The 25941-nt window shown below is 35.9% G+C and overlaps 1 protein-coding gene across 8 annotated transcripts in view; it reads right to left on the bottom strand.

The window, feature by feature from the left end:
* Positions 1-25941, bottom strand: part of SETDB2 (SET domain bifurcated histone lysine methyltransferase 2) — a 44743-nt gene that overhangs the window by 2998 nt on the left and 15804 nt on the right. For 5 of the 8 annotated variants that reach the window (XM_036831353.1, XM_036831349.1, XM_036831350.1 and 2 more), the window contains 8 exons: positions 24818-24914; positions 13708-14271; positions 9522-9638; positions 8609-8778; positions 6867-7086; positions 6224-6323; positions 4754-4847; positions 1957-2282 (listed from right to left, as the gene is read on the bottom strand). In XM_036831353.1, coding sequence (XP_036687248.1) covers positions 1957-2282; positions 4754-4847; positions 6224-6323; positions 6867-7086; positions 8609-8778; positions 9522-9638; positions 13708-14271; positions 24818-24914 — 1688 coding nt within the window. The remainder of the gene's footprint in view (positions 1-1956; positions 2283-4753; positions 4848-6223; positions 6324-6866; positions 7087-8608; positions 8779-9521; positions 9639-13707; positions 14272-24817; positions 24915-25941) is intronic. The other 3 variants (XM_036831355.1, XM_036831356.1, XM_036831357.1) reach the window with 3 other exon arrangements.

A 25941-nucleotide genomic window follows, 5' to 3' on the forward strand; every position in this document is an offset into this window, starting at 1 on the left:
CAGATTTATCTAGCAAGGAGAAAAGCTCTTTGGTTTTAAAGATTTTCCGACTTAAGAGTATTTTCTCTTCTAATGGCACCGTAATTACATGTAAAATTATCACTGAGGGCTTCCCTGGTGGTGCAGTGCTTAAGAATCCACCTTCCAATGCAGGGGACACGGGTTCGAGCCCTGGTCCGGGAAGATCCCACGTGCCGCGGAGCAACTAAGCCCATGCGCCACAACTACTGAGCCTGTGCTCTAGAGCCCGCAAGCCACAACTACTGAGCCATGCGCCACAACTACTGAAGCCCACATGCCTAGAGCCCATGCTCCGCAACAAGAGAAGCCACCACAATGAGAAAGCCCACACACCACAACAAAGTGTAGCCCCTGCTCGCCACAACTAAAGAAAGCCCGTGCACAGCAATGAAGACCCAACGCAGCCAAAAATAAATAAATAAATAAATTTAATTAAAATTAAATAAAATAAAAATAATCACTGAACGTCAACTTCAAACTACTCAAAAGTCATTTTAAAGAGGTGTTGAGGGAATTCCCTGGTGGTCCAGTGGTTAGGACTCCACTTTCACTGCTGAGAGCACAGGTTTGATCCCTGGTCGGGGAGCTAAGATCCCGCCAGCTGTGCGGCGTGGCCAAAAAAAAAAAAAAAAAGGGGTGTTGAGCTTAGCAAAGGGAATGCATAAAAGAACCATGGGCCATGCATGCTTCCCATTACTTTCAAGGAAAAAGCAAAGCTGCCCATCCCACTAATTCAACCCCAGAGAGGAAGAAGAGCTCTGATACAGATCAAAGAGAAAAATTAAGGCCATATCCAGGGGTCAGTGTACTAGAGTGGACCTTTCCAAAGATGTGTGGAGGGTATCAAAGTTCCCATCCTCCTTCCACGACTCCTCTTCACTCTCCTGGATAGGATAAGCAAGGACAAAGTGGAGCCCAAAGAGTAGGGGGCATACAGGTGGCTTCCACATGGTCCAGTTGGCCAAAGAAAGGAGAGTCTATATACACACTGGGACTAGAGGTTGGAGGGGATTTTTTTTTCCTGTAGGATTCCTGGGACCGTACATTCTTTGATAAGCATGTGTGACGGTAGGAGGCAGGATAGATTAGCGGTTTGATGGGAAAGCTACAAGGTAACTCCAATTCCACCCTACACAGTAGTTATGGCCAATAATACAAGTTATCCCTCTTATCATGAAGATGCCAGGAGTCTTAAGTCTTGAACCTTAAAATCAGAGAAATCATAAATATTTCTCTGTATAAATAAAAATAAATCTCATTACATATATCCCAAACATACACAGAAACAGAAAACGACTACGGTTTAGGAATAAAAAAAGGAGTAAGATAGTAAAATGCAATATTCTGATAAATGTACTGGTTTTCTGTACTAAGCCACTAAACCACTCAAAACTTAGTGAGAGTAAGTAAAACATAAGTACTCCCAACTGATTTTTTTGAATAGATAGAGGCATTTCTGAATAAGACATACTGTATTATATAAGACACAAAAGAGAAGCTTATTCTATGTGTCCCATTGTGATTTTTTTTGAAGTAATGAATCTTGAAAACCTTTCAATAAACATATATGATTTTCTTACTATTTCTTATAGCTTTCTCAAGCAAATGTTTACTGTGTGCCAGGTACCTTTTAAGCACTTTATATATAATACATTTAATCTTCACAACATCCTAGACAGTTATTATTATTATTATCTCCATATTATAGGGGTGGGAAATACAGCATAGAGAGGTCAAGTAACATGCCCCAGGTCATGTAAGTGGAGGACTGGCATTTTTTTTTTTTTAAATTGAAGTGTAGTTGGTTAGGACTGGCATTGTAATCTAGGTAGTGTGGCTTTGGAGTCTTTTAATCATATTTTCCTCATGATTTTGTTAAGAAGCCTAGGGAAAAAAAATGTGTTTAGACATAGGAACCTCAGCCCATATACTCACATTAAGGAAGCGGCCCACATTTCCTTCTTTTGTGGCATCCAATAAAAACACATTCCCTTCATTGAACTTCTTTAGAGAATCAGATGAAGCATTCTTGGTTTCACTTGGTAACTCTTTATCACAAAAGACCTGCTGGTTTTGACATGCTGGAGGTTTTTCCTCTTGGGGCTTTTGTATTTGAATCTCATTCTGATCATCCAGTGTGACTGTTTGGTGACATCTGCCCCCTGGTGGAGTTTCTTCTCTACATGTAGTTATATCTATCACATCTGATTCAATCACAGGGTTGTCTTCAGAATCTTCAACTTGGTTTGAGCTTGAGTCCTCTAATAAACATTGTGGAAGGAATTGTCAGGAAATATAATTGGCTGAGCAATAGTGCTGAGAGTAACAATACTAATTAAATGCCAGCTGTGCTAATTATTGCTAATCCTTACAATGTATTAAGGTAGACAGTACTCCAATTTTACAAATGAAAACTTCAAGCCTCTGAAGGCTTAAGGGATTCACCTAACTAGCAATAGTAATGAGAAGTGGGGTAAGAAACCCAGAAATATCTGACTCCAAAGCCTGCCTTCTTTCTACTACATAACAATGCCTTTTTATGAATCTGTATACATGTTGCTTCCTGTTACTATATTTAATCTCTACTCCTTAGAAACTGACTTACCTCTCTTCAACTTTGGAATCTGCATTTAAGTGTATTCTAAACAGCTGTAACAGAGAGGGTATTTAGGGAGTACTTTAGGCCTTTAATATACCAATGAAAGGCCTGAGGAGACCCTGATGGAGTCACCCTCTGTAAGTCCCAATAGTAATAACTATTGCTATGGGTTTTGTATACATTAGTGTTTGGAGTTTTTACTAGATGATCATTCAATAATTACACTTTTACAAACAACAGTACTTAAGAAGAAGATGAACTACTTATTTTTCTTATCCAATAATGGAAATAATTTTTTGAAAATATTCAAAAGTATGAATGCATGTCAAATGGAATAAAATGATTTATTTTTAAAAAGTCATTTGTGTCACCTAATTCAGTGGCACGAAGAAATTATACTTCTCTAAAATTAATGTTTTTGTTGTAATCATCACTGTTGCTGGCTGCTACTCCTACATGTACTCATATTTTAATCATGGGTTACTTGTGAGCCATAATAGTGCATAACTAATTTTTGTGGTGCCTGCTATATACATTGTAGCAGTCAATGGAAATGACAAAAGAACCAAAAGTTAACAGTAGTCGTATGGCTCACATGCATTAAATGGTGATATATCAGAATGTCATCCCAAAATATGCATCTCTGACATAAGGACTATTTTGAGCTAAGGGCAATTAAGCAGCAATACAGGAAAAGCTCAGCCCTCCCCCCATCTGTCTAAAAGCAGGATATAAATTTACAAAGGTGTCCCTCCTTCTATAATACTAGGAAGGACAAAAGTTAATTACCAGAGATAACTTTAGACCTTTATCAGCTTGGAGACTGAACCAGAGCAATCTACATAGCAAACTTGACTAACTAGCCTTTATCTACCATTGGTTTCACATATATCTGGGTTCCCACAATTTCCACCCCGAGAGATTCAAGGCCCTTTTCCTTTGTCTTGTTGTTCCTCTAAAAATTTACTGTTCTTTGACTAAGATGCTAGATAAGCCAGAGTTCTAAGCCACCTCTCTGAGTTACTCATCTCTGAGTACTCACGTGTTATGTGTACAATATGCATACTAATAAACTTTTGTTTTTCTCTTGTCAATCTGTCTTTTGTCAGTCTAATTTACAGGGCCCCGGCTAGACAGCTTAAGATGGGTAGAAAGAGATTTTCCTCCTCTACAGGTGAAATTATTATCAGTGCCCTTTCTTGATAGACCTTTTCTGTCAAGGAGCTGCTTTGTCTCCCCCAGTTTCCATCCTTTAAGACCAGGTGGGGAGTTGGGGCTGCAGATGCAAGGAAGCCCAATGGCAGAAGAGGCAATGGTTGGCCAGTTCTTCACAGAGGGTCATGTCTCAGCAATGCCTCTCCACTGAGGGATATATTGAAATGCAAATGAACCAAAATCCAAGTTTGTCAGGTTGTAATATTAACCATGGCAGGTCTGGTAACACTGAAAGATAAGCACTCAGGGTAGCAATATTTACACTTTTTGCTAAGCATCCCCTGCAGCAGCACTGGCTGGAATACTCCAGGAGAATGATGTGTCTTTATTTTTAAGGAGACTAAACGAAGAGTTAGGAAATAGCTGCATTGGACAATGCTTCCAAAGCCATAGATGGACTATGCAGACTTGGAGCTGACCACCCCATTCTCCTGCCATGCATCAAGTCATGGTTGGCATCTAGACCAGGGGTCAGCAAACTTCTTCTGTAAGGGGCCAAACGGTAAATACTGTAAGCTTTGTGGGCCACATGGTCTCTGTTGTGACTATTCAGCTCTGCTGCTGTAGTGTGAAAGTAGACAGAGACAACATGTAAATGAAAGAGTGTGGCTCTGTTCCAATACAACTTTATTTAGGAACACTGAAATTATAATTTCCTATAATTTTCAAGTGTCGCAAAGTATTACCTATCTTCCCATTTTTTCTCAGTTATTATTTAAAAGGTAATATACATAAACAGGTAGTGGGCTGGATTTGGCCCACCAATTATAGTTTGCCAACCTCTGATCTAAACCAGTAGAAACTCTTGTGATGAATGCCACATTTTTGTTACGGAGTCTGAGAAAATGAGCCACAAGTACTGAGCAAGAGAGACAAAAAGGCAGAAGAGGCAGGCAATCAGACTGAAACAAAGCCTACCTCTCATTTCCTTGGCTTTAGAGTTCAGATGTACTTGAGTTGGTTTAAATCCACCATTATCTTCTGAGGTGACAGACTCTGAGGAAGTAAATCCCTTAAAAGAAAACAAGGAAGATGTCTTTACTTCCTAGGTCAGGAAAAAAAATTTAATTTAGCAGTAAGGCCTCTTTCATCAAGTGTCAATCTTCATAGGCTATAGCTACTAGATTAGTTTTGAAAGCCTCTCTGAAGTGATGGAGCCCTTATGGCTGTATTTTACTCCTAGGCACTTTAGTGAGCAACAGCTATGAAAATTATAAGGACTGTCAAGACACTCTTTAGGCATTATAAGTTCAAAATAAAATTCAAATACACCTGTCTGTATCCCTCAATTCTGATGCCAGATTATAAATTTGGCTTCAACTATAAGATGTGCAAAGATTAAAAACACCCTTTGGCTAGTTACTTCAAAGAAAAGGTTAAAGGAATTGCCTATCTCCGTGAGTTGCAGACACTGCAGTCACTTTAAATGGTAATGATAACTTTCAAAAAGGGGTATATGTTGAGCACAATGCTTGGTACTCAACTAAGTGCTCCATACATGTTGACTATTATTATTATTATTTATGTACTTCAATGGTCAACATGTGTTGAGCACTTAGTTGGGTGTCAAGCATTGTGCTACACAAAGTTTCTGATGTTTATCTCATTTAATCCTCTTAACTCTGAGATAGATACTATTATTCTCATTCTACAGATAAAGAAATGTAGACAGAGAGATGTCAAGCAGCTAGTAAGCTGCAGTGCTGGAGGGCAAACCCAAGTCTATGTGATCCCCCGGCCCAATCTTTTCATAATCATGTGGTACTGAAGAGGTACCTACTGTATGTTACTAGGCAGAGGGCAAATATTTGCACACCACCTAGGGCAGAGTTTTTATTTTTCATCAACAAGGCTTACCGTGAACTACCATTATGTCTGCCTGTTCTTTTTCCTGCATCATTCTGTTTCGAAGTTACAGTCTCTGACTATTCTTCTCAGTACAGACTGAAAAGTGTACCTTCAGAGGCTATCATGTAAAATGTTGCTTTCTTGATGATTCTTTCATTAGGCTGCTTCTCTTCTTTCTCCTACATCTCACAACCATCTCTCCTTAACTTAAATTACTCCATCCTTTTTTTCTTATTATGTAATACTATCAACTCTTGAACACTTTAGCTTCTTCTATAAATTCTTAGACTGGATAGCTCTCAGTCTCAGTAGAATACACTGTCAGATCATGACCAACATTCTCCTTATATATCTAAGTTGGGAACATGCCAACCACCATGGAGGATACTAAGTAAATAAAACATAGTCCTAACACTTTAACAGCACCACATTACAAAATAATAAAAGAAATCCTACACATTATTAAGTAACACAAACAATTTGAACTAAGTAATAGTTAATGTTCTCAGAAGGGCACCATCTACATTTTGCAGTTTTTACCATCTTTTTCCCGTTGTGTTGAATACTGGCCATCTTGGTTTTAGGACTTCTAATGACTGAATGATACTGAATTCTTGAAATACTGTTACATTTCATTTCTCTGAAAAGGAAAAAAAAGTTATTCTGTATATCACTTAAAATGCTCTTCATCGTGCCCTGAAACATGGATAGCTTCACTGTTACATAAATATCCATTAGAAATTAATCTAAGTTATAACATCTATGCCTATCCCTCACTAGAAGAAAAAAGTATAATCATATTTTAAAGTCAATCATTTTTGAAGTATATTAAAAAACTGAAGAAAACCTAAGAAAAGCTTTGCAAATAAAATGGTGATAGAAAATAAAAAGAACTGCAAAAGTTATGACATCCATAAAGAACCTGATTAAAGTCAAAGTTTTTAAAGGTAAAACTCCACAAATGGAAACTGAGGAAATAAAGTATGTAGGCTAGATTTTTAAATCTAAGTGCCCTAGATTTCTCACAGTGTTAAACTTACAACTGTGAAGCAAGTTGATAAACAAGAGATATATAGGAGTGGAGGTGGAAATTAAGAAAGAAAGAGGAAAGAGAAAGAACTACTCTTGATCAATAGTATACAGTATAGATCAATCTTGATTGGGTTCATAAGATCTCACTCACATAATAGGCTCTTTGGGATTATTATGGAGCTTAGGGGGACACTCCTCAGTCACAGCACTTCTAGGATATGTCTCCAATTCTAATGGGATAACTTCAACCTCACAATCTGTGACTTCTATTTTCCTCTTTTTTGAAAACATATTTTTCATAATATTCTCTTCTTTTCCATTTTCATCAATAGCATCAGGTTTCTCAGTGTTAGATCTGCTTAGTAATCTTCCTAAAAGAAAAAAGTAAAAGAGCTTAACACAACAAAAAATAACACAATTACTAGCAACAAAAGGGCATCTCTTCTGCTCCATTACTAAAGAACCCTGTAAGGTATACCTTATTTCTAGAATGAAGATAAACACTAACTCATCCTAGAAAGCTACTGTAAGAAATAATATATAAAAGACCAAGAAGAGATTTCATATCTCCCAGTACATGAAAAAATACAGGGCACCTAAAAGAAGTATTTATCTGTTGTGGTATAACATGAAAGAGAAGAGATTTAGCTACAATAATATAAAACAAAAATACAGATCAGAAAGCATTCTAGAAAATTAGAGAGGTGAACTCTAGTCTTAAAATTTGAGCTTTTGTGTCTAGTTATAAATGCTTTATCATTTAAAACCTTTACTCTTTTTATAAAGTGACCTATTTAAATCTGTGGTGATATGTGCCTATTCTCATATTAAGCCCTAGTATAATTAAAATCTTCATCTGAAGCTTACGCATTTTCTTTCAAGGAACTCAAAACTATAGTTAACAAGTCAAAATTAGCAACTAGATCAGAGAGATAACTTAGGTGCATTTTCTAACAATGCAGATAAAGCCAATGAATGATACTTTCTGGACACGATTTGGCATTTTACGGGCAGCTGACTTTCATCAAAGAGTTATTTTGAGAAATATGAGAGACGAATTGTCTAGGCAAGTTGTGTAGTATGTGTGTCTGTAAGTGGAAGGTGGCAGGGATCCAGGTGTGACTATTCTGAACTCTGATAATTCTTGCCCTCACTGAAGTGCACCTGGAATTTCAGATGAGGAGGGTTGCTCAAGTCCCTGCTGCCTAGCACATTTCCTTTAGACTGCCTTGAGAGTCGTGTTTCTCCAACCTTTCTCATTTCATGGTACGCACAGAAAGTGAGGATTTTTGCCTGACACTCTGGGGTAAAAGGAAGAGACAACTAGAGACCAACGTGTCTGGCCTGTGGGATATGGCCTGAAAGAATCAGTAATTGCACAACTGTAACACACTGGTTGGAAAGTTTCTCTCAGAACATGGGCAACTCTCTCGAGTCCCTGAAATGGAGTGAACTGCTTTGCCTGAATCATCACCTGAAGGTATTTATTACAATGTTAACCTATTAAATTCTAATAGCTCAAGACACTGAACAAGACAGTCTTTGATTAATAATCTTTACCTTAGCAAATCAGTCATTTAGATTTCCTATTTAAAAAGCTTTCTTACCTTACCCCAAAGCATCTGCAGCCACAGAGACCAAAAAATGTGCCTCACACAATAACCCAAGTTTTATCCCTTAGCCTTTCTTTTCTGGAACACTTGATACCTCCTCCTAAGGCATTTCATCCCTTCAGTGCTCAATTTCCCAGTCACTTGTCTTCCTCTGATGCTCCTCCTATATATTGTTGCTCTTGTCCTTGCTATAAGATCTCAGTGGCCCTGACTAGTAAAATGGAGATTCAGAAATGTAGATCTTACTATAGAGTAATGTGAAAGTAAACCTTTGCTTTACCTGAATAAATGCAAACAAACGTCCCTCTGTCAATGTCATCTAGGCAGCGTACTCCCCATCCCTTCTTCTCAGTTTTGAATACTTGTAGCCTCACTTGAGGTCCATGTTGGACAACTCGGTTTTGACACATTCGTCGATTACATTTGCACAACAGGCTGCATTCATAAATGCTGTCAATAAAATATACAAGAGAAAAATCAATCAGACATCTTAAAGCAAAAGCACTTTATATTGCTACCTCACTAATAACTACCAAGGGAGACAGACTAAGTGTGAAGGCTCCTAGAGCTAGACTGTCTGGTTCCCATCATAGCTCCAGCATTTACTAGCTACGTGACCTTGAATTTAACCTCTCTGTACTTCAATTTTCCATTTTTAAAATGGGGATTATATGATACTACCTACTTCATGGGGTTGTTTTGTGAAGATTAAATGAGTTGGTATCTACAAAGTGCTTGAGACAATGCCTGGCACATAGTAAAGGTTAGCTCTTTAAAAATGTCTAGCAATGTCTACGAAGGAAATGTCTAGGAAGGGAAAGTCTAGGAAGAAAATTTTCTGTTTATTTTTATTAACAACAACCATGAGAAGTTGAAAATTCCCAATTCTCAGACAAACTTTGCACAGTATATATCTTAATGGGGAAAGGTCTACCCAAAGTAAGTTAACCCTAGCAGGGCAAGAGTCAGACTCAAAGCAGATGAATGTCAGATATAGTCTGCCTGTTACATGTGTGCTCTCTGACTTCCATTTCCAAGAACAATATACAGGTTTTTTTTTTTAATTCCTTAATTTAGATTTTTGGTATAAGAAATTAAGATTTAACAACATTTATAAGACTACAGGCCACAATGATAAAGTACCCTTCTTCAAAGATATAAACACCCTGCAACGGATCCTCAAGGTATCTTACCCAGTAGGTATCTGTCTCTGTAGTCTTTTATATTTATATCCAGTGGTTATTTTACTACTTGACAAGGGGCAAGTCTTGGCATTCCTTGCTGTCAGTTGAAGACATGCACATTTTGTTCTAAAAGGCAATGGATGGAGAAGTCAGAATAAAAAAGCACCAAGTTAAGAGACTGTCTTGACAAAAGTGTAAAGGATGTAATTGTATTTAGAATAGTTGTTTGGTTCATGGACTGTTAGACTTCTTCCCTAAATAAAAAAGACCTCTTTGAAAGACAACATCTACCAAAAGTTTATAAATAATTATAAACTGCCCTGTACCTCTATTTGCTCATGAAATAAATACTTAACTTTATGAGTTTACTCTAACTTTTCAAAATGAATTCCTTTCATTTCGTATTCAGCAAAACCTTCTTTGTAAAAATTCTATGTCTGCTCTCTTACAATGGATAAACTTGTATGTGTCAAACTCAAAAGGGCATATATAGTTTTGCATATGTCTTGTAGTATCTCTCCCTCCAATGACATGAAAATAAATTGGGGAGACTGATGCTGGGTATCTGGCTACTACAATCTGTTTTTCGTAACATTGCTAAGCAGTAAACATGCAACCATAGAAAAAATTTTCCCTTTAACTATTTAGATAACTATCTAACATGACAGGGACTTATAACTCGATAGGGAGTAAGGAACCTGGTTATCTTGGCTATAAACTAGGTATGTAACCACTGGTAAGCTGGTTAAAATCTCTGAATCCTGTCTCCTATGTTGAATTGTAAGTGACTTTAAGGTCTTTTCCTCTATGATTTGCTTCTGCATTTTTCTGTATATACACAATACATGTCAGAGTGGTAACTACTGTTTGCAACAGAAAAAAACAAGCAATAAATTCATTAATTTGGATTCTATTTACAGATGTAGAAATCTACTGTTGCTTTTTTTAGTATGACTTTGTTTGCAAAGTTTAAAAAGTACAGAAAAACACAAACAATAATACAATAAACACTCATATTTTGACCATATAGAATTAGCTGTCATCATTTTGTCTAGTCCTTTTAGTTGACCCTTGAACAATATGAGTTTGAACTGCATGGGTCAACTTATACATGGATTTTTTTCCAGAGTAAATACCACAGTACTACATGATTCACGGTCGGTTGAATGCTTGGATGTGGAACCGCTTATATGGAGGGCCAACTATGTTATATGTTATATTTTCTACTGCACGGAGGGTCAGCAGCTCTAACCCCTGCATTGTTCAAGGGCCAACTGTAATTTAAAACATATATACTGTATATATGATCTTCCTTAAAAAAAAAAAAAAAAAAAAAAGCATTACAGATAAAACTAAACTCTCAAGAGGTTTGGTGAGGCATCCTTTATACTTTTTACATACATATTTATCTACAAACAATATATTGTATTGTTTTTTTAAAAAGTACTATAGTTATTATCCTACAACTTTTTTCATTCAATATAATGCTTTTGAGACCCATCTGTGTTATATACAAATCTAGTTATTTCCTTCTAACTTTTCCACAGCATTTAGATATACAATTAAGTTGCTTGGTATACAATTAAGTAGCTTCTAGTTTTCAATACAACAAACAATGCTACAACATCCTTATTCTTATGCACATGTGTAAGCATCTCTAGGGTAGTAGCTTTCAAATATTTTTGACTATGACTCACAGTAAGAAATATATTTTCTTCACGATCCTACAGAGGCATGCATATTTATATATGTGTGTATGCGTACAAGCAGAAATAACAGTGGCATGAAACTACCTTATCATGTGTGATGCACGTGGGTACCTTCTGTATGATTTAATTTTTAAAATGCTAGTTACAAGTGATTTTACATCCTACTAAACCTGTAGCTTGAAAAACAATGCTCTAGATAGACTTAAAAGTACTATTGCTAGAAAGTAGTTATGCCTGTCTTCAACTGCTGTGTAATTGTGTGAGGACCCTCCTCCCTCCCCACAGATGACCGTCTGGGTTGGTACAGAATTCTAGTTTTACATTTATTTTCCGTCAGCATTTTAAGCTAATATGCCTCCTTTTTGTCTTCTATTCTTTCTGATGAAGTGTGTTGTCAATCTATTTTTCCTCTTTTCTATCTGATAGTGTGAGATTTACTCTTTGCCCTAGATACTTTTTAAGTTGCATCATGATATATTTAGATACAGTTATCTTATTTTCCATTTCTAGTATACAGTAGGCTTTTTCACTCTGAAGACTCCTGTCTTTCTTCAATTCTGGAAAATTCTCCGCTATTATCTCTGAATAATGCTCTTTTCTTCTCAGATGTATGTTAGAATTTTTCATTTATCCTCCATATTTTTTAACCTGTAAATTTATTTTCCCCATATCTTTATCTCTTTGCATTCTGAGGGAATCTCTTTAGTTTTGCCTTGCAATTCACTAATTCTTTCTCCAGCTATACCAATGCTTACCATTTAGTCCATCTATTTAGTTTTTATTTCAATGACCATATATTTTATTTCCCATATTTCCAAATGGTTCTTTTACATACACAGTATACTTTAAAAAATAATCTCCTTTTCTTGTTTCATGGATGCTAATATTTTATCTCTTTGGACATTTTAAACATACCTATTTTAAAGTCTCTGTCAGTCAGATTCTACATTTACCTCTGATTCTTCAGGTGTGAATGCTGCCATTTGTTGGGACTTATGCTGCCTTCATGGTCCTAAATGTCTTTGTGTGCTTTGACTGTTTGAAATCATACTTTTCGTGTAGTTTACTCCTGGGTGCTCCTCTACACTGGCTGCTTTCCTCATTGCTCTGGCTCTGACCTATGGGCTTCACAGCTCTAAACCCGGTTGCTATTAATACAATTCCAGGCCCTGTGAGTTATTAGCCTACTTCCCAGCCTTGTGCAGGTCCCTGTTTCTGTCCCCCCAAAGAGCTCAGTGTCCACTCTCTGCCACGCATAGGACATGTTTAATTCCCTTTCCTGTCAGGATTAGAATCCCTGGCCACAGTGCTCATGTCCAATTCCAGATCCCAGTGGGCTTCAGCTTTTGCTTATTTTGTGACTTCTCTTGTAATTTCTGACCAATAGATGAAAATATATATGCTGGTGGTGCATGTTACATGGGGGTTACTTTCTACAGTCTAAGGCAAAAATCACATACAGTCAAAATTATTCTTTAAAAAACCCCGTTAAACTGACCATAAAGTACAGTAAACATTGTCCAACAGTTAGTTTTTTCCTCCATCACTGAAAGAGATTGGGCTTGGCCAGATGTAGATGGGTTACGTTTAGAGGCAATGCGGAAAAAACAACAACTTATATTTAAACAGAATAAAACTTGGCACAGTGAGAGGTTTCCTCTATGACAGACCTAAAGGAACTGAGCCAAATTGAGGTAACAGCAGATTGATATCTCATCTACACTCCTTCTGAGAGGATGGTGAAAACTATCTATATAATTTAAATTACTTCTCTTTATCTCGCTCATGCTTTTTCTTTTTCCTAGTACAGGCAGCTAAATTTGCATTAAATTAAATGTACATATAATGCAACTCCGCTCTACATATGCAAACCTACGAATACCAATAAATTACACACCCTGAAAAAAAAATGGTTTTCAAAGTCTTAATATATTAGAACATGTTTTCATTTTTTTTTATGGAATGTCAATTTTATGATCAGGAGAGGCACCATTAACTTTCTAAAAAAAGTAGCAAGGAAATGATTTGTAAAAGTAAAATACAACATATAACATAATGGTTAAGAGCACGGGTTCAAATCTTGGTTCTTAAATTTGTTGATCTTACACTTGGCTTCTCAACTTCCTCATTTGTAACATGGAAATAATATTACCTACCCCATGGGGTTTTGTGAGAACTAAACAAGCAAATATATGTAAAGCACTTGTCACAGTGTTTGGCACAGTTCCAAGGCATTAGCTGTAATTGCTGCTATTAAGAGTATGGTACTAGATTAAAGGGAATACTTATCCTTGGAAGAAATAATTCCCAAATTACTAAAATAACTGGCAAAGAGTTTTCTTTCCTATTGCTAATGAGATGCATCTTTCTATTTTAGATTCTCGATGAACTGGTTTCAGACAGACAAACTGATACACAGCAGGACTTCTTGATAAGTACCCCTACATTCAGAAGATTTTTTTGAAATGCCATGTTTTTCTACTCACATGTCTATGCAGCCCTCAGAACAGTCACATGAATCAGTAAACATGTTGGAAAAGCTGTTTAAATAATATGCTCGTGGACACATAGTCTTTCTGTACTTAAAATGTGGAAGCTTTCTATTGTCAATTTCATTACAGAAAGAAATGGGCACCGATTCCACTCCATTGCTAATATCCGTATCAGAAACAATTTCTTCTTGCTTTGGGTAATTCCGAGTCAACTGAACATAGGTATTGAAAGAAAAGTTATCTGTAAATAGAAAGTTACACTCTGTCTCAAGCAGGTAACGAAAAACTTCCTCCACGTTTCGTAGACTCCTTCCACAAGGGGTTTTATAACTCACGTGGAGTGCTGAAGAATGAGAGTTTGTCTTCGCATGTCGTCTTTGGAAGTGGCATTTGATTGGTAGCTGCAGAGGGTTTTCTCCCTTGAAGGTAAGTGGCATTTTCATCAGACAGGCACCAGAGCAGTCATGCTTTTGGTAAGATAAATTTGAAGATGATTCTTTTTCTCTAAAGTCTGCAACTTTATTTTCCAGAGGGGGAACTGCCTTATTTTCTGTAGATCTGTTTAAAATTAATTATTTATTAGTATCTCAAATGTATAGCATAATCCCCATTTTTAAAAAAAACACTGCACACTAAGGTGGTATTTAACTCCTATTAGCTTCTTCTTAGACAACACTAAAATAAGCCAGACTCTGAAATCAACATCTTACTATGTTCTGCAGCCACATAAAGTTATAGCTGAAGGGGTTTTTTTCTTCCGGACATCAAATATGTGGTGTTTTTTCCAGCACCACTTCTTCAACTGGGTGTCCAATAATTCAGTTCAATTCTGACACTATCGACCTGGAGTCAGCAACAGGTTCCACAAGTTAAAGGGCTCAGTCCCATAAGACCGCCCCCATGCCAGATGCCAAATGCAGTTTCCAGGTCACTCACACTCTTGACAACCCCTTTCTCTCTGATAATGTGCTGGAAAGACTCAGAACTCAGGAAAGCACTTTAATTACTATTACCAGTTTATAATAAAAGATACACTCAGGAACAGCCAAATGGAAGAGATGCATGGGGCAAGGTAGGTAAGAAGGGGCATGGAGTTTCCATGCCCTCTCCAAATGCACCACCCTTCCAGCACCTCAAACTGTCCACCAACCAGGAAGCTCCAGGAGCCCTGTTGTTGAGCCCTGTTGTTTAAAGTTTTTTATGGAGGTTTAACTGCTTAAGCATGAATGATTAAATCATTGGCCACTGGTGATTATCTCCACCTGCAGCCCTTCTCCCCTCCCTGGAGGTTGGGAGGTAGGGCTGAAAGTTTTAGGCTTCTAACCAAGGTTGTCTTTCTGGCGTCCAACCTCCATCCTGAAGTTAACTAGGAGGGCCTCACCAAGTCATCTCATTTGCACGCCAAAGACACTCCTACCACTCAGGAGATTTCAAAGGTTTTAGAAGCTGTGTGCTGGGGACCCAGACAAAGCAAGTATCTTTCTTATTGTATCAGTCTAATTTCAGAGTATTCCAGAAAGCTGTGATTACAGTGGTAACTTTTTGCTACATCTACACCAATAGCACCTAGCAAATTTAGACTTCATGTAGGACATGAGTTCAATAAAGACCTGAGGAAGGTTATGTCTTCAGACAAGCTTGGTTCAAGCAAAAAACAGTAAAGGCTAGGTAAAAAAATAATTAATTCATTAAGAATCCTTTATGCTGTTTTTTTCTTTTTGCCTTCAACAACTGTACCAAGTGAACGTTCCCCATAATATGTAACCCACCTGGTCTCATACACATCTGAAAATGGTAAACTAAAGGAGAAAATGGAGAGGTTATTGACTTTAAGAAAAAAAATCTGTGAAGATTCCATGTGTTCCAAACTCAGGTTTTAAACTTTCACACACACACACAAAACTGTTTTGTGTTACACAATATTTTCAATCTATCTCTAGGTATCTGTTATTTATTATAAAAGTAATATAGGTATTTTAGAAAATTTTTTATACTCACTATATAAAGCAGCACTGTCCAACAGAACTTTCTGCATTGATGAAAATGTTCTGTATCTGTGCTGTCCAATGACGTAGCCACTGGCCACATGTGGCTACTGAATACCTTTAAATGTGGCTACTGCGACCAAAGAACTGAATTTTAAGTTTCATTTTAATTAGTTCAAATTTAAATAACCACATGTAGCTAGTTGGTACCATATGAATGCACAGATATGAGGTGCCTCATCCTTTTTTCAGCTGTATAGTAATCCTCTACATAAATTCCACAATTTATATAACTAGTCTTCTACTGTTTTCAATCTTTTGCTATTACAAATCATGATGTAATGAAAAACCTCGCATATAATAATTTCATACATGTGAAGATATCCCGGAAACCGGAATGCTAGGTCACAGGGTAAATGGATTAGTAATTTTGTTAAGATTGCCTAATTGCTCTCCATGGGGTCAGCCTCTCCAGCAATTTATGAGAGCGCCCGCTTTCACAGAGGCTCTTGATGCTTCTGGATTTCTGATAATCTAGTAGGTGAAAGGATGTCCTATAATTTATAAATCTTTTAATGTTGGAAATATTTGTTTCCAATTTTTCTCTGTGTTACTACTTTGATGAACATCCTCATACATAAGCCCCTGACCAAATTTCTGATTACTACCTTAAGATACATTCCTTTAAGAGGAATTACTTGGTCAAGGGGAATATACACTAAGAATAACTTCTTATTAAAAAACTTTCAAACATACACTTAAGAGTATTCTTTTCTCATAAAGACTGATATACTGGACCCTCATGTACTTGTGAGAACTCCAGAACCCCCAGCACATAATGACTCTGTCCAACCCTCTGCACTGAGTGATAACCAAACTCTAGCAAGGCTTCTAGCAGCATAAGGACATGCATGTCTCTAGGATAACCCCAGCCTCTCAACAAAATGCCTCCCTGAGAAAGCTCAAGGCTGTTTCTTCTAGCCAACACCTAAAGACAAGCCCCTGACCTTTTTTAGAACATTTACTAAGAAGGTCTTAAAATTATGAATCTTTCCTGGGTCTCTCTGAGATGTATATGTACCTTCTACAACTCAAGAATATTTTTCTCAAAAACCTGAAAGCCATTCTTTTGAAAGGTAATCATCAGGAAGGACAGGGTCTCTGTCCTCCAGTCTCTGTGGGAGGACAGAATCCTATCTTGATGACTGCCAGCCAGCACACACAGCTGGCCTCATGGGCATTCACACTGATTAACCTTTAGTAAGTTTTCACTTGAGCCCTAGCTTGTACTCCCTTCCTTACTCCCCCATTGCCCTTTAAAACACCAGTCACCTCAGCACAAATCATGATGGAGCTCAGCTCTTATTCCTACTGTCAGTAGTTAGTGAATAAAATCTGTTTTCACCTCTACAGCTAATGTCTGGCTTTATGTTTGACACTTATTACCAGGTTTTAATAATTATCAATATTTTGCCTATTTTATTTAATCTATTCTCCACCCCTCTTGCCCCACCCTCAAACACTGGAGTATTTTAAAGCAAACACTTATCTAAAATAATTTAGCACGTATTTCTAACAAATAAGTCTTTTTAAAACTATATAATCTCAATGGCCCATCTTCACATTTCCCTGATTGTCTTAAAATCTGTCTGAATCAGAATCAAACAACCCCTACACTCTGTATTTGATTCAGGTGTCTTTTATGTCTCTAACCTTATGTAGTGCTCCCTCCCTCTTCATTAATGACATTTATTGGTTAAAGTTAAATAAATTGTGTCACTTGTCCTATAGTAGTTCCCACATTCTGGAATTTGGCTGATGCCTTCCTTGTGGTGTTGTCATTTAACTCACTCCCTTCCTTTCCTGGCAAAGCAGTAGTCAGTTCTAGAAGCCTGATTTGATTCAGGTTCAATTTTGGTGGGGGGTCGGGGGAGATAATTCATACGTGGTGCTATGAATTTCCTATTGCATCACATAAGGAGACAAACAATGTCTGACTGTTCACGTTTAGTGATGCTTAGATTTATAAGTGGGTTTGGGTGTTTCCATCCATTTTAAAGCTCCTCACTGTCACTTAACAGTTTTGGCATTCACTCATGATCGTTGTCTAGACCAGTGCTACGTTAAGGTGTGGTGGTGCCAGTTCCCCGTGGTTTCTTAACAATTCATGGTAAGTACAAAAATTGAAAGTGCAAAAGTTTAGAAACTTTTACAGCAATTTAACATTGCTGCAACATTTTACTGCATTTTACAAGAGCATCACTCAGTAAGTTAGAAGTTTAAAACAAAACACCTGTTCTGACCACAATTCATTTGAGACCGCTGGGCTAAGGCCACTGTTTCTTTGGGGTGGGGTGGGATGGGGGTAGTAGTTGTAAAAATAACAATCTTCTAATTCTATCATTCCTACTGCATTTTCTGGCTAGAGTGCTTTCATAAAGAAGAAATTTTACTCATCAATTCTTGGGTTATCCTGAAATACAGTTAGTATAAGCAGGCAGATAAATGCTTGATTCTTTTTCTTTAATTACTAGTATTCAGAATGATGAGTTGTATACTAGCAACTACCAAAGTGACAGATTTTTTTTTTTTTTGCTTTACAATGGTGTGTTAGTTTCTGCTGTATAACAAAGTGAATCAGCTATACATATACATATATCCCCATATCCCCTCCCTCTTGCGTCTCCCTCCCACCCTCCCTATCCTACCCCTCTAGGTGGTCACAAAGCCCCGAGCTGATCTCCCTGTGCTATGTGACTGCTTCCCACTAGCTAGCTATTTTACATTTGGTAGTGTATATATGTCCATGCCACTCTCTCACTTCGTCCCAGCTTACCCTTCTCCCTCCCCCTGTCTTCAGGTCCATTCTCTATGTCTGCGTCTTTATTCCTGTCCTGCCCCTAGGTTCTTCAGAACCTTTTTTTTTTAAATTCCATATATATGTGTTAGCATACGGTTTTTTTTTTTTTTTTGATAGCTTTTTGCTTTCTGTCACAAGATATCTCAGGTCTGGAATCAGCCATTTCTCTAAGGGACTATGGGTCCATTTAATGAGAAATGGCATTTAGAGACTACAATCATGGTACTAGGAGGTACACATATTTTAATCAATATAAAATGCCAAACTGCTTTCCAAAAAGGCTGGACCAATTTATACTCTCATAGCATGGATGAATGCTCATCTACCTGAATATTATTTTAAAATTTTTCATCAATTGGATAGGTGAAAAATATTTTACTACCTCCTTAATTTTTTTCTCTAAATAATAAGGAGTTTGAACATAATTTCATGTTTATTGATTTTTTTTTTTCCTTTTGGTTAACTGTCTATTCATATGCTTTGTCCATTTTCCTACTGGGGGCTTGTTCATTCGTTCATTCATTCATTCATTCATTCATTCATTCATTCTTCCATCAACGATTTCTTGAGTGCCTGCTATGCGCCAGGTGCTACGGAAAAAAAGATGAGAGCTCTGTGATCTCAAGGAGCTTACATTTTAGGCAGTGAACTAAGTATTCATAATAAAGTATAAACAATATTATGAATAATGCCATGATACATGTTATAGAAAGATATCTAATATTTATCATTTTTCTGTTTTTTTAGGGTTCTAATTTTATAATTAATTTTTCTATGGTTTGGGAGTCCAGTTTCATCTGGAATTTATTTTGATGTAACATGAAGATCTAACTTAAATTCTCCAAATGATATCCAATTGTTCCAGAGTCTTTTACTGAATACCTCCTTCTTTCACCTTCTGACTTTTGACTTACTAACTTAATCATATCTCAAGTTCTTAGAAATACATAAAAATGTCCTCTTATTTTCTAGACTTATTCTGCCTTTTGATGGAACTGTTAATTCTTATACCAATATAACATTGTTTTCCATACTATGATGGAACATTTTGATATTTCTCAGGGCAAGTCCTTCCTCACTATTTTGTCTTTTAAACATGTTCTAGGTGTTTTCTGATTTTTTAATCTTTTGAGATTAAATTTATAATGGCTTGCCAAGTTAAAAAAATCCAAGTGCTTGGATTTCATATGAAATTAAATCTATAAATTAATTTGGGAAGAATTACCATTTTTATAATATGCAGTTTTCCCATCCAGGCACATGGTAATAAGTTTATCCGTTCATTAAAATCTTTAGTATTAATTTTCCTCAGGTATATACTTCTTGTAATTAGTCTCATTTATTTTACTTTCTGGTGTTGTGAATGGGGACTTAATTTCATATTTTCTAAAGGTATAGAGTCTCACAGTTTTATTTTATGTGACTATGTCACTAAACCCTCATTTTACCTTAATAATTTTACACTTGCATCTTAGATTTTCTAGAAGGATAAGACTATCTACAAATAATTTTACTTTGTACATTTCAATAATCATATTTTTTTACATTCTATTATACTGGCTAGAATTTCCATAAAAATACTGAATAACAATTATGATAGCAGGCACTTCTGTCTTAATCTTTATTTAAAGGAAATGTCTCTAAGTTTCATCAGTATATAGGACGTGGATGCTGGTTTAAGAAACATATTCTCTCCCACATTAAGGAAGAATTCTTTAAAATGGTACAGATGAACCGGTTTGCAGGGCAGAAATAGACACACAGATGTAGCGAACAAATGTATGGACACCAAGGGGGGAAATTGGGGAGGTGGGGGTGGGATGAACTGGGAGATTGGGATTGACATATGTACACTAATATGTATAAAACAGATAACTAATAAGAACCTGCTGTATAAAAAAATAAATAAAATTCAAAAATTAAAAAAAAAAAAGAGTTCTTCTATTTCTAATGGTTCATATTACTTTTAAAAGTCTTTTGGCATCTTATCTTAAGATAAGCTTTTTTTCCTGTGGTTTACTTCTGTAAAATAATCTATTTCCTAATACTAAATCATTCTTGCTTGACTAGTATAAATTCTAAGTCATCTCATTCTTTTAATATTTCTCTGGATTAGAATTGCTAAAATTTTATTTAGAAGCTCCATATCCACAATAATGATATTTTAAACTTTTTAGGGCCATAAACCCTTTGACAATCCGATGAAAGCTATGAACTCTCTCTAGAAATACACTATAAACATAAAACTTTGCATACCATGCAGGGCCTCCATTGTCTCTAGTTTAAGGACTCATCTTTATTATAGTTAACTCTATATTTAGATGGTTTCCATGCCACTGCCATTTCTTAAATACATGTCTTATACATTCTGACTCCTCTTTTGGTCAGCAAGAGGATTTTTGAGAAAGTTTGCCAGAAGGTTATGTATATAGATGTTTTCTGAGTTTTTGCAAAGGTGCTAGCCTGATTTTTGCTGTTTTGTTGGCTTTTTTTGTTTGTTTGTTTTGATACTTGTAAGATATTTATACTTTAAGACTGATATTAAAACTTTTAAAAAGTCAATACTTATCTATTAGTAATTTTCATTTCTGTGGTACTTGGTAAAACCTTTTGCCTCCAGACTTGATATTTTCTTATACTCAGAAGTTACCTTCTTTGACTATTGCTTCTGCTTCACTTATTCTAGCTTCTTGTGTTTTTGTTCATTTGTTTGTTCTAGTTCAGAAAAAATAGGGCAGATTTTTCCGAAAGCAATGATTCTGTCGGGCAAGTTTACATTATTTTTTAATATACTGAAAACATCTACATTTCATATTTATTTAAGTACCAAATTGTTTAACAGAAAATATATGTATTTTCATTTTCTAGTTGCTGGAACAATTCTGAATCCTAGTTTAGACATTGTGATTTCCTGCACTGCAGTTGTGAGAAGTAGCACATTGGTCCTAACTCTGTCACCTTAGCTTGAAATTCTTAACATTTTGTAAAGAACATTATAACATATGGATGATCCTGAAAATATTTTACAGTGTTCACTAAAATTGTTGGTTTTCTATTAATAGCTTCTTTCTTGAGAACATTATTCATCATTCTCTTCTTTTTCTCATTCATTTGCCCTTTTCTTCTACATTTTGGGTAATCTTTCTTTTTTTTAAAAAAATAAATTTATTTATTTATTTATTTATGGCTGCATTGGGTCTTCGTTGCTGCGCGGGCTTTCTCTCGCCGCAGTGAGAGGGGGCTACTCTTCGTTGCGGTGCGCGGACTTCTCAGGCTCAGTAGCTGTGATGCATGGGCTTAGTTGTTCCGCGGCATGTGGGAACTTCCCGGACCAGGGCTCGAACCAGGGTACCCTGCATTGGCAGGCGGATTCCTAACCACTGCGCCACCAGGGAAGTCCCCATTTGGGGTAATCTTAAAGATTCCAGACTATACCTTTAATTTCCTTAACTGACTTTCACAATGAATACTTTCTTAAAAGAAAGGCTGGGATAAAACTGATAACTGCACTACTATTTATAATAGTAAATATTTGGAACAATCTAATTATCCATCCTTAAGGAATGGAATTAATAAAATGTATTCTCACATGATGGAAATCCAAACAAGGAGATGAAATAGATCTATAACACGGAAGCAACATGATTAGATCTCAAAACTAATGCTGAGTAGGGACTTCCCTGGTGGCACAGTCGTTAGGAATCCGCCTGCCAGTACAGGGGACACAGGTTCGAGCCCTGGCCTGGGAAGATCCCACATGCCGTGGAGCAACTGAGCCCGTGCGCCACAACTACTGAGCCTGTGCTCTAGAGCCCGCGAGTCACAACTACTGAGCCCATGTGCTGCAACTACTGAAGCCTGCGCGCCTAGAGCCTGTGCTCTGCAACAAGAGAAGCCACTGCAATCAGAAGCCCACGCACCGCAACAAAGAATAACCCCCGCTCGCGCCACAACTAGAGAAAGCCTGCCCGCAGCAATGAAGACCCAACACAGCCTTAAAAATTAAAATAAATAAATTAAATTAAAAAAAAAAAAACTTTCAAAAAACTAATGCTGAGTAAAACAAGTAAGAAGGTACATATATGAATATTTATGTAAAATTTAAAAACTACAAGTAATAGCACTATATATTATTTATGGCTATATAAATATTAAAAAATGAACTAGAAAAATAACTGATGATAGTGACTGCTCCTAGAGAAGCAGAGAGGGCAACGGAACTTTGTCATGGTGAGAAGTTAGGTATGGCTCAAAGAGATTATAGTGTTTTGTTTTCTTTTTAAAAAAGAGACTGGAAGCAAATACAATGAAAGGTTAATAGCTGTTAATTCTGGATGATGTGAATATGGATTTCTGCCATATCCCTTTTTATGTTTTCAATCTTTAAAATTTCTCGAAAAGATAGCAAAAAATATTGGATGAGAATGCAGCTAAAAGATCAATGCAAATCCATCACTACCCATGGACTACAACGCAGTAGCACCTAATACATTAAAAAAGAGGGGGGAGAAAAGCAGAAAAAAATGAGGTAAGGTTATGTTTCCCCTTAAATAACTTCAGTCTATTTTAGTATTTTTGAAACATGCTGGGGGTATATCCCATAGTAAGAAATATATTCTATAATGTTCTTTTTGTTTTGTTCTTCCATTTAACTTCTATCTTCTTTAGCCTAGTCTACTATAATACGTTTCTGTTTTTATTTATTTATTTATTTAGGTATCCAATATTTCCTTGTTTTTTAAAGCCTGTGCCTGGAATTGCTTTTCCCCTATTATTAAGTGCCAAGTTCCTTTCTACCACTTTTTCATTATAATGTATTCTGAACTATGAGCAGTACTATTTAGTTGTCTACCTAAGATATAGATCCTTTTGTTTGGTTTCATTCAGTACTCACTGTAATAAATTCTCTTAGGCTCTCACAGCTTTGTTCTTTGTTTTGATATAGGCTAATTTACTCTCAAGTGATTTATATAGCTACAGTGTTGTACAACCAGTAAACTGAATGTTTCATTTCCCTTTTCAGCTTGACTTAACCAACGAAATTATGTTCCAAACTGGGTTCTGTGGCATTCTTTTCTACAAATTTCATCATTTGATTTCCCCTATTTTTGGGGAAGGGGAATATGAAATACTAATTTGAAAATTCAAAGAGTTCTTCTCTGAATATGAAGGGATTAACTTAGGGTATATGCAAGAGAGAAAATTGTATATAAGCTATCATTAGTTCTTAAATAAAAACTAAAATTTGTACAGTAGTTTACAGTTTACAATGTATTTTTACATAATTTCCTCATGTGACACTTAATAAGTACAACTCTAAGTTAGTCATTACTGGAACAACAGACAATTAGAACTACTTACGACTAAAATGTAAGAGTAAACATGCTGGTAAAATCTGTAATTTGGAATTTAGGGTTTCAAGAAAGTTAGCTAAGCTGGCTTACAAGTACTCTTCTGGTGACTAATAAAAATCAAGAGGTGTAAGGCTCAAGTTATCAGGCAATTAACAAAGGAAAAATCTTTTTATATTTGTAAAGAAAAGTTAGAAAAGCAGAAAAACATGGAAATGAAATACTGATATGAACCTCAGAAGTGATTCTTTTCCTAAAAATTAATTAAAAAAAAAAAGAAATGATTCTTTTTTTAATCTGTGCTTCATTTCATAAAACAAATGAAAGAAAACCAACCTACTACAAATCTCAGGAGTTAAGTAACCTAATTTCAATCCAATTTTGTGGGGAGGAAGATCAACTTTCTTACATGTATGAGGATACTTTACTGGAAAAAAACAAAAACAAAAATAAAGAAAACCAATCCTATGCACAGTGCTTTAGACCTAGTTACTGACCCTGCAAAAACACAAAAATGCTGTAAGTAAACAAAGGATACGTAGGTAAAGCAGGGTTATCTGGTATTGTCTGCATCTTTCTGCCAGTCTCTGGGTAGGGGTAAACTGATGATAGTGACTGCTTCTATCAGTCACTATAGGCGCTTCTCTGTTTGTATTTGGCTTGAGAACTGTTTTGTCATTAGACACCTTGAACTACAAGGCAGAACATGGCTTCACAGAATGCCAACTGATTTCCCAGCTCTTGACAAGTCTGATGTACATAAAATACACAACTTTTAAAACTTTTGATGGGAAAGCATCCTTTTTTATATATTTTATCTACTCTTATGTCAAATGATTAGCAACAGTAAATCCCTTTTTGGGAGCAAAAGCATTAATGACATAAATAAATTTAACTTATATACATACAGAGAGGTATAGTCTTCTGGAAAGGAGTCTTCATGTGATGTAGAGGGCAATGAACTTGATTTGTTTTCCTGTGCATTCTGGGTCACAGACATATGATCTACATGAAAAAATTACAAACTTAACAAGATTACCAAGTTAAAAATCACTCACTGTAAAATCTAAATAGTATCTTTATTGACTAGATATATATATAGCCCTTAAATCTGAAAACATATTAAGATTTCAAGATTGAGTCAAAAAATTAGGTGTCAACATTTTCAAAAACATTAAGAAAATAAGATAGGATAAAATAAAAGACTTAGGATAGAAGAGATTTCTACTGCAGAAACTGTAGTGTGGCCGAACTTTATCTGAATTTTAATCAACCTTTAAAGTGAAACATTAAGTATCCCTATTTCTGCTTGTATTTTACAAAAAAACATAACTCTTAAAGGCTCTATTAAGGTCACAAAATGGAAAGTTTATGTATCTTTTGTTTTCTCATTATTCTATTACTATCTATTTTTTGGGGAGAGAGGGAGGTATTTGGGTACCTCTTTTTGTCTTTCCATTTGTATTTTCATATTTCTCTTAGTTTCTCCTGTATCTTTCCACACTTAATTTCATCTCATTTCTTGTCTCTTCTTTTTCAACTTCATCTATTCTTTCTAACATGACTCCACTATAGAAATAAGCTATGTATTTAATGAAAAAGTTATAGATTTCCTGCTCTTATTTTGAAAAAAATGGATATGTAGAATATTCTTTGGTTTTAAAAAATTGTTTTTAATTGTGCTTTTTCCTATGCAGTGGTGGACCTTAAGAAAAAAAGTGATTCTCATCCTGCCTTAGATTATTAACTTGCATTGGTCCTTTAGTGCAGACCACTCTTATTAAAAAGAAAAAAAAAAGTTTAAGTAAATAAAAGAATAGTTTAAGTTATAATCCAAGGTCATCCTTGCTAATTAGAAAGCATAAATAACCCTCTTCAGTTATCCAGGTGAAAAAAGATTTAAAATCTGATAGTTGAAGAGAGCTGAGTAAATAATATAATAACTGATTAAAAATTAAATAAGTTTAACAAGTTAAGAATTTCCCAGCTAATTTCTTTGAATGAGCCATATAAAGCCATATTAACAAATAGG

Source organism: Balaenoptera musculus, chromosome 18 (genome assembly GCF_009873245.2).
Source record: "Balaenoptera musculus isolate JJ_BM4_2016_0621 chromosome 18, mBalMus1.pri.v3, whole genome shotgun sequence".
NCBI lineage: Eukaryota > Metazoa > Chordata > Mammalia > Artiodactyla > Balaenopteridae > Balaenoptera > Balaenoptera musculus.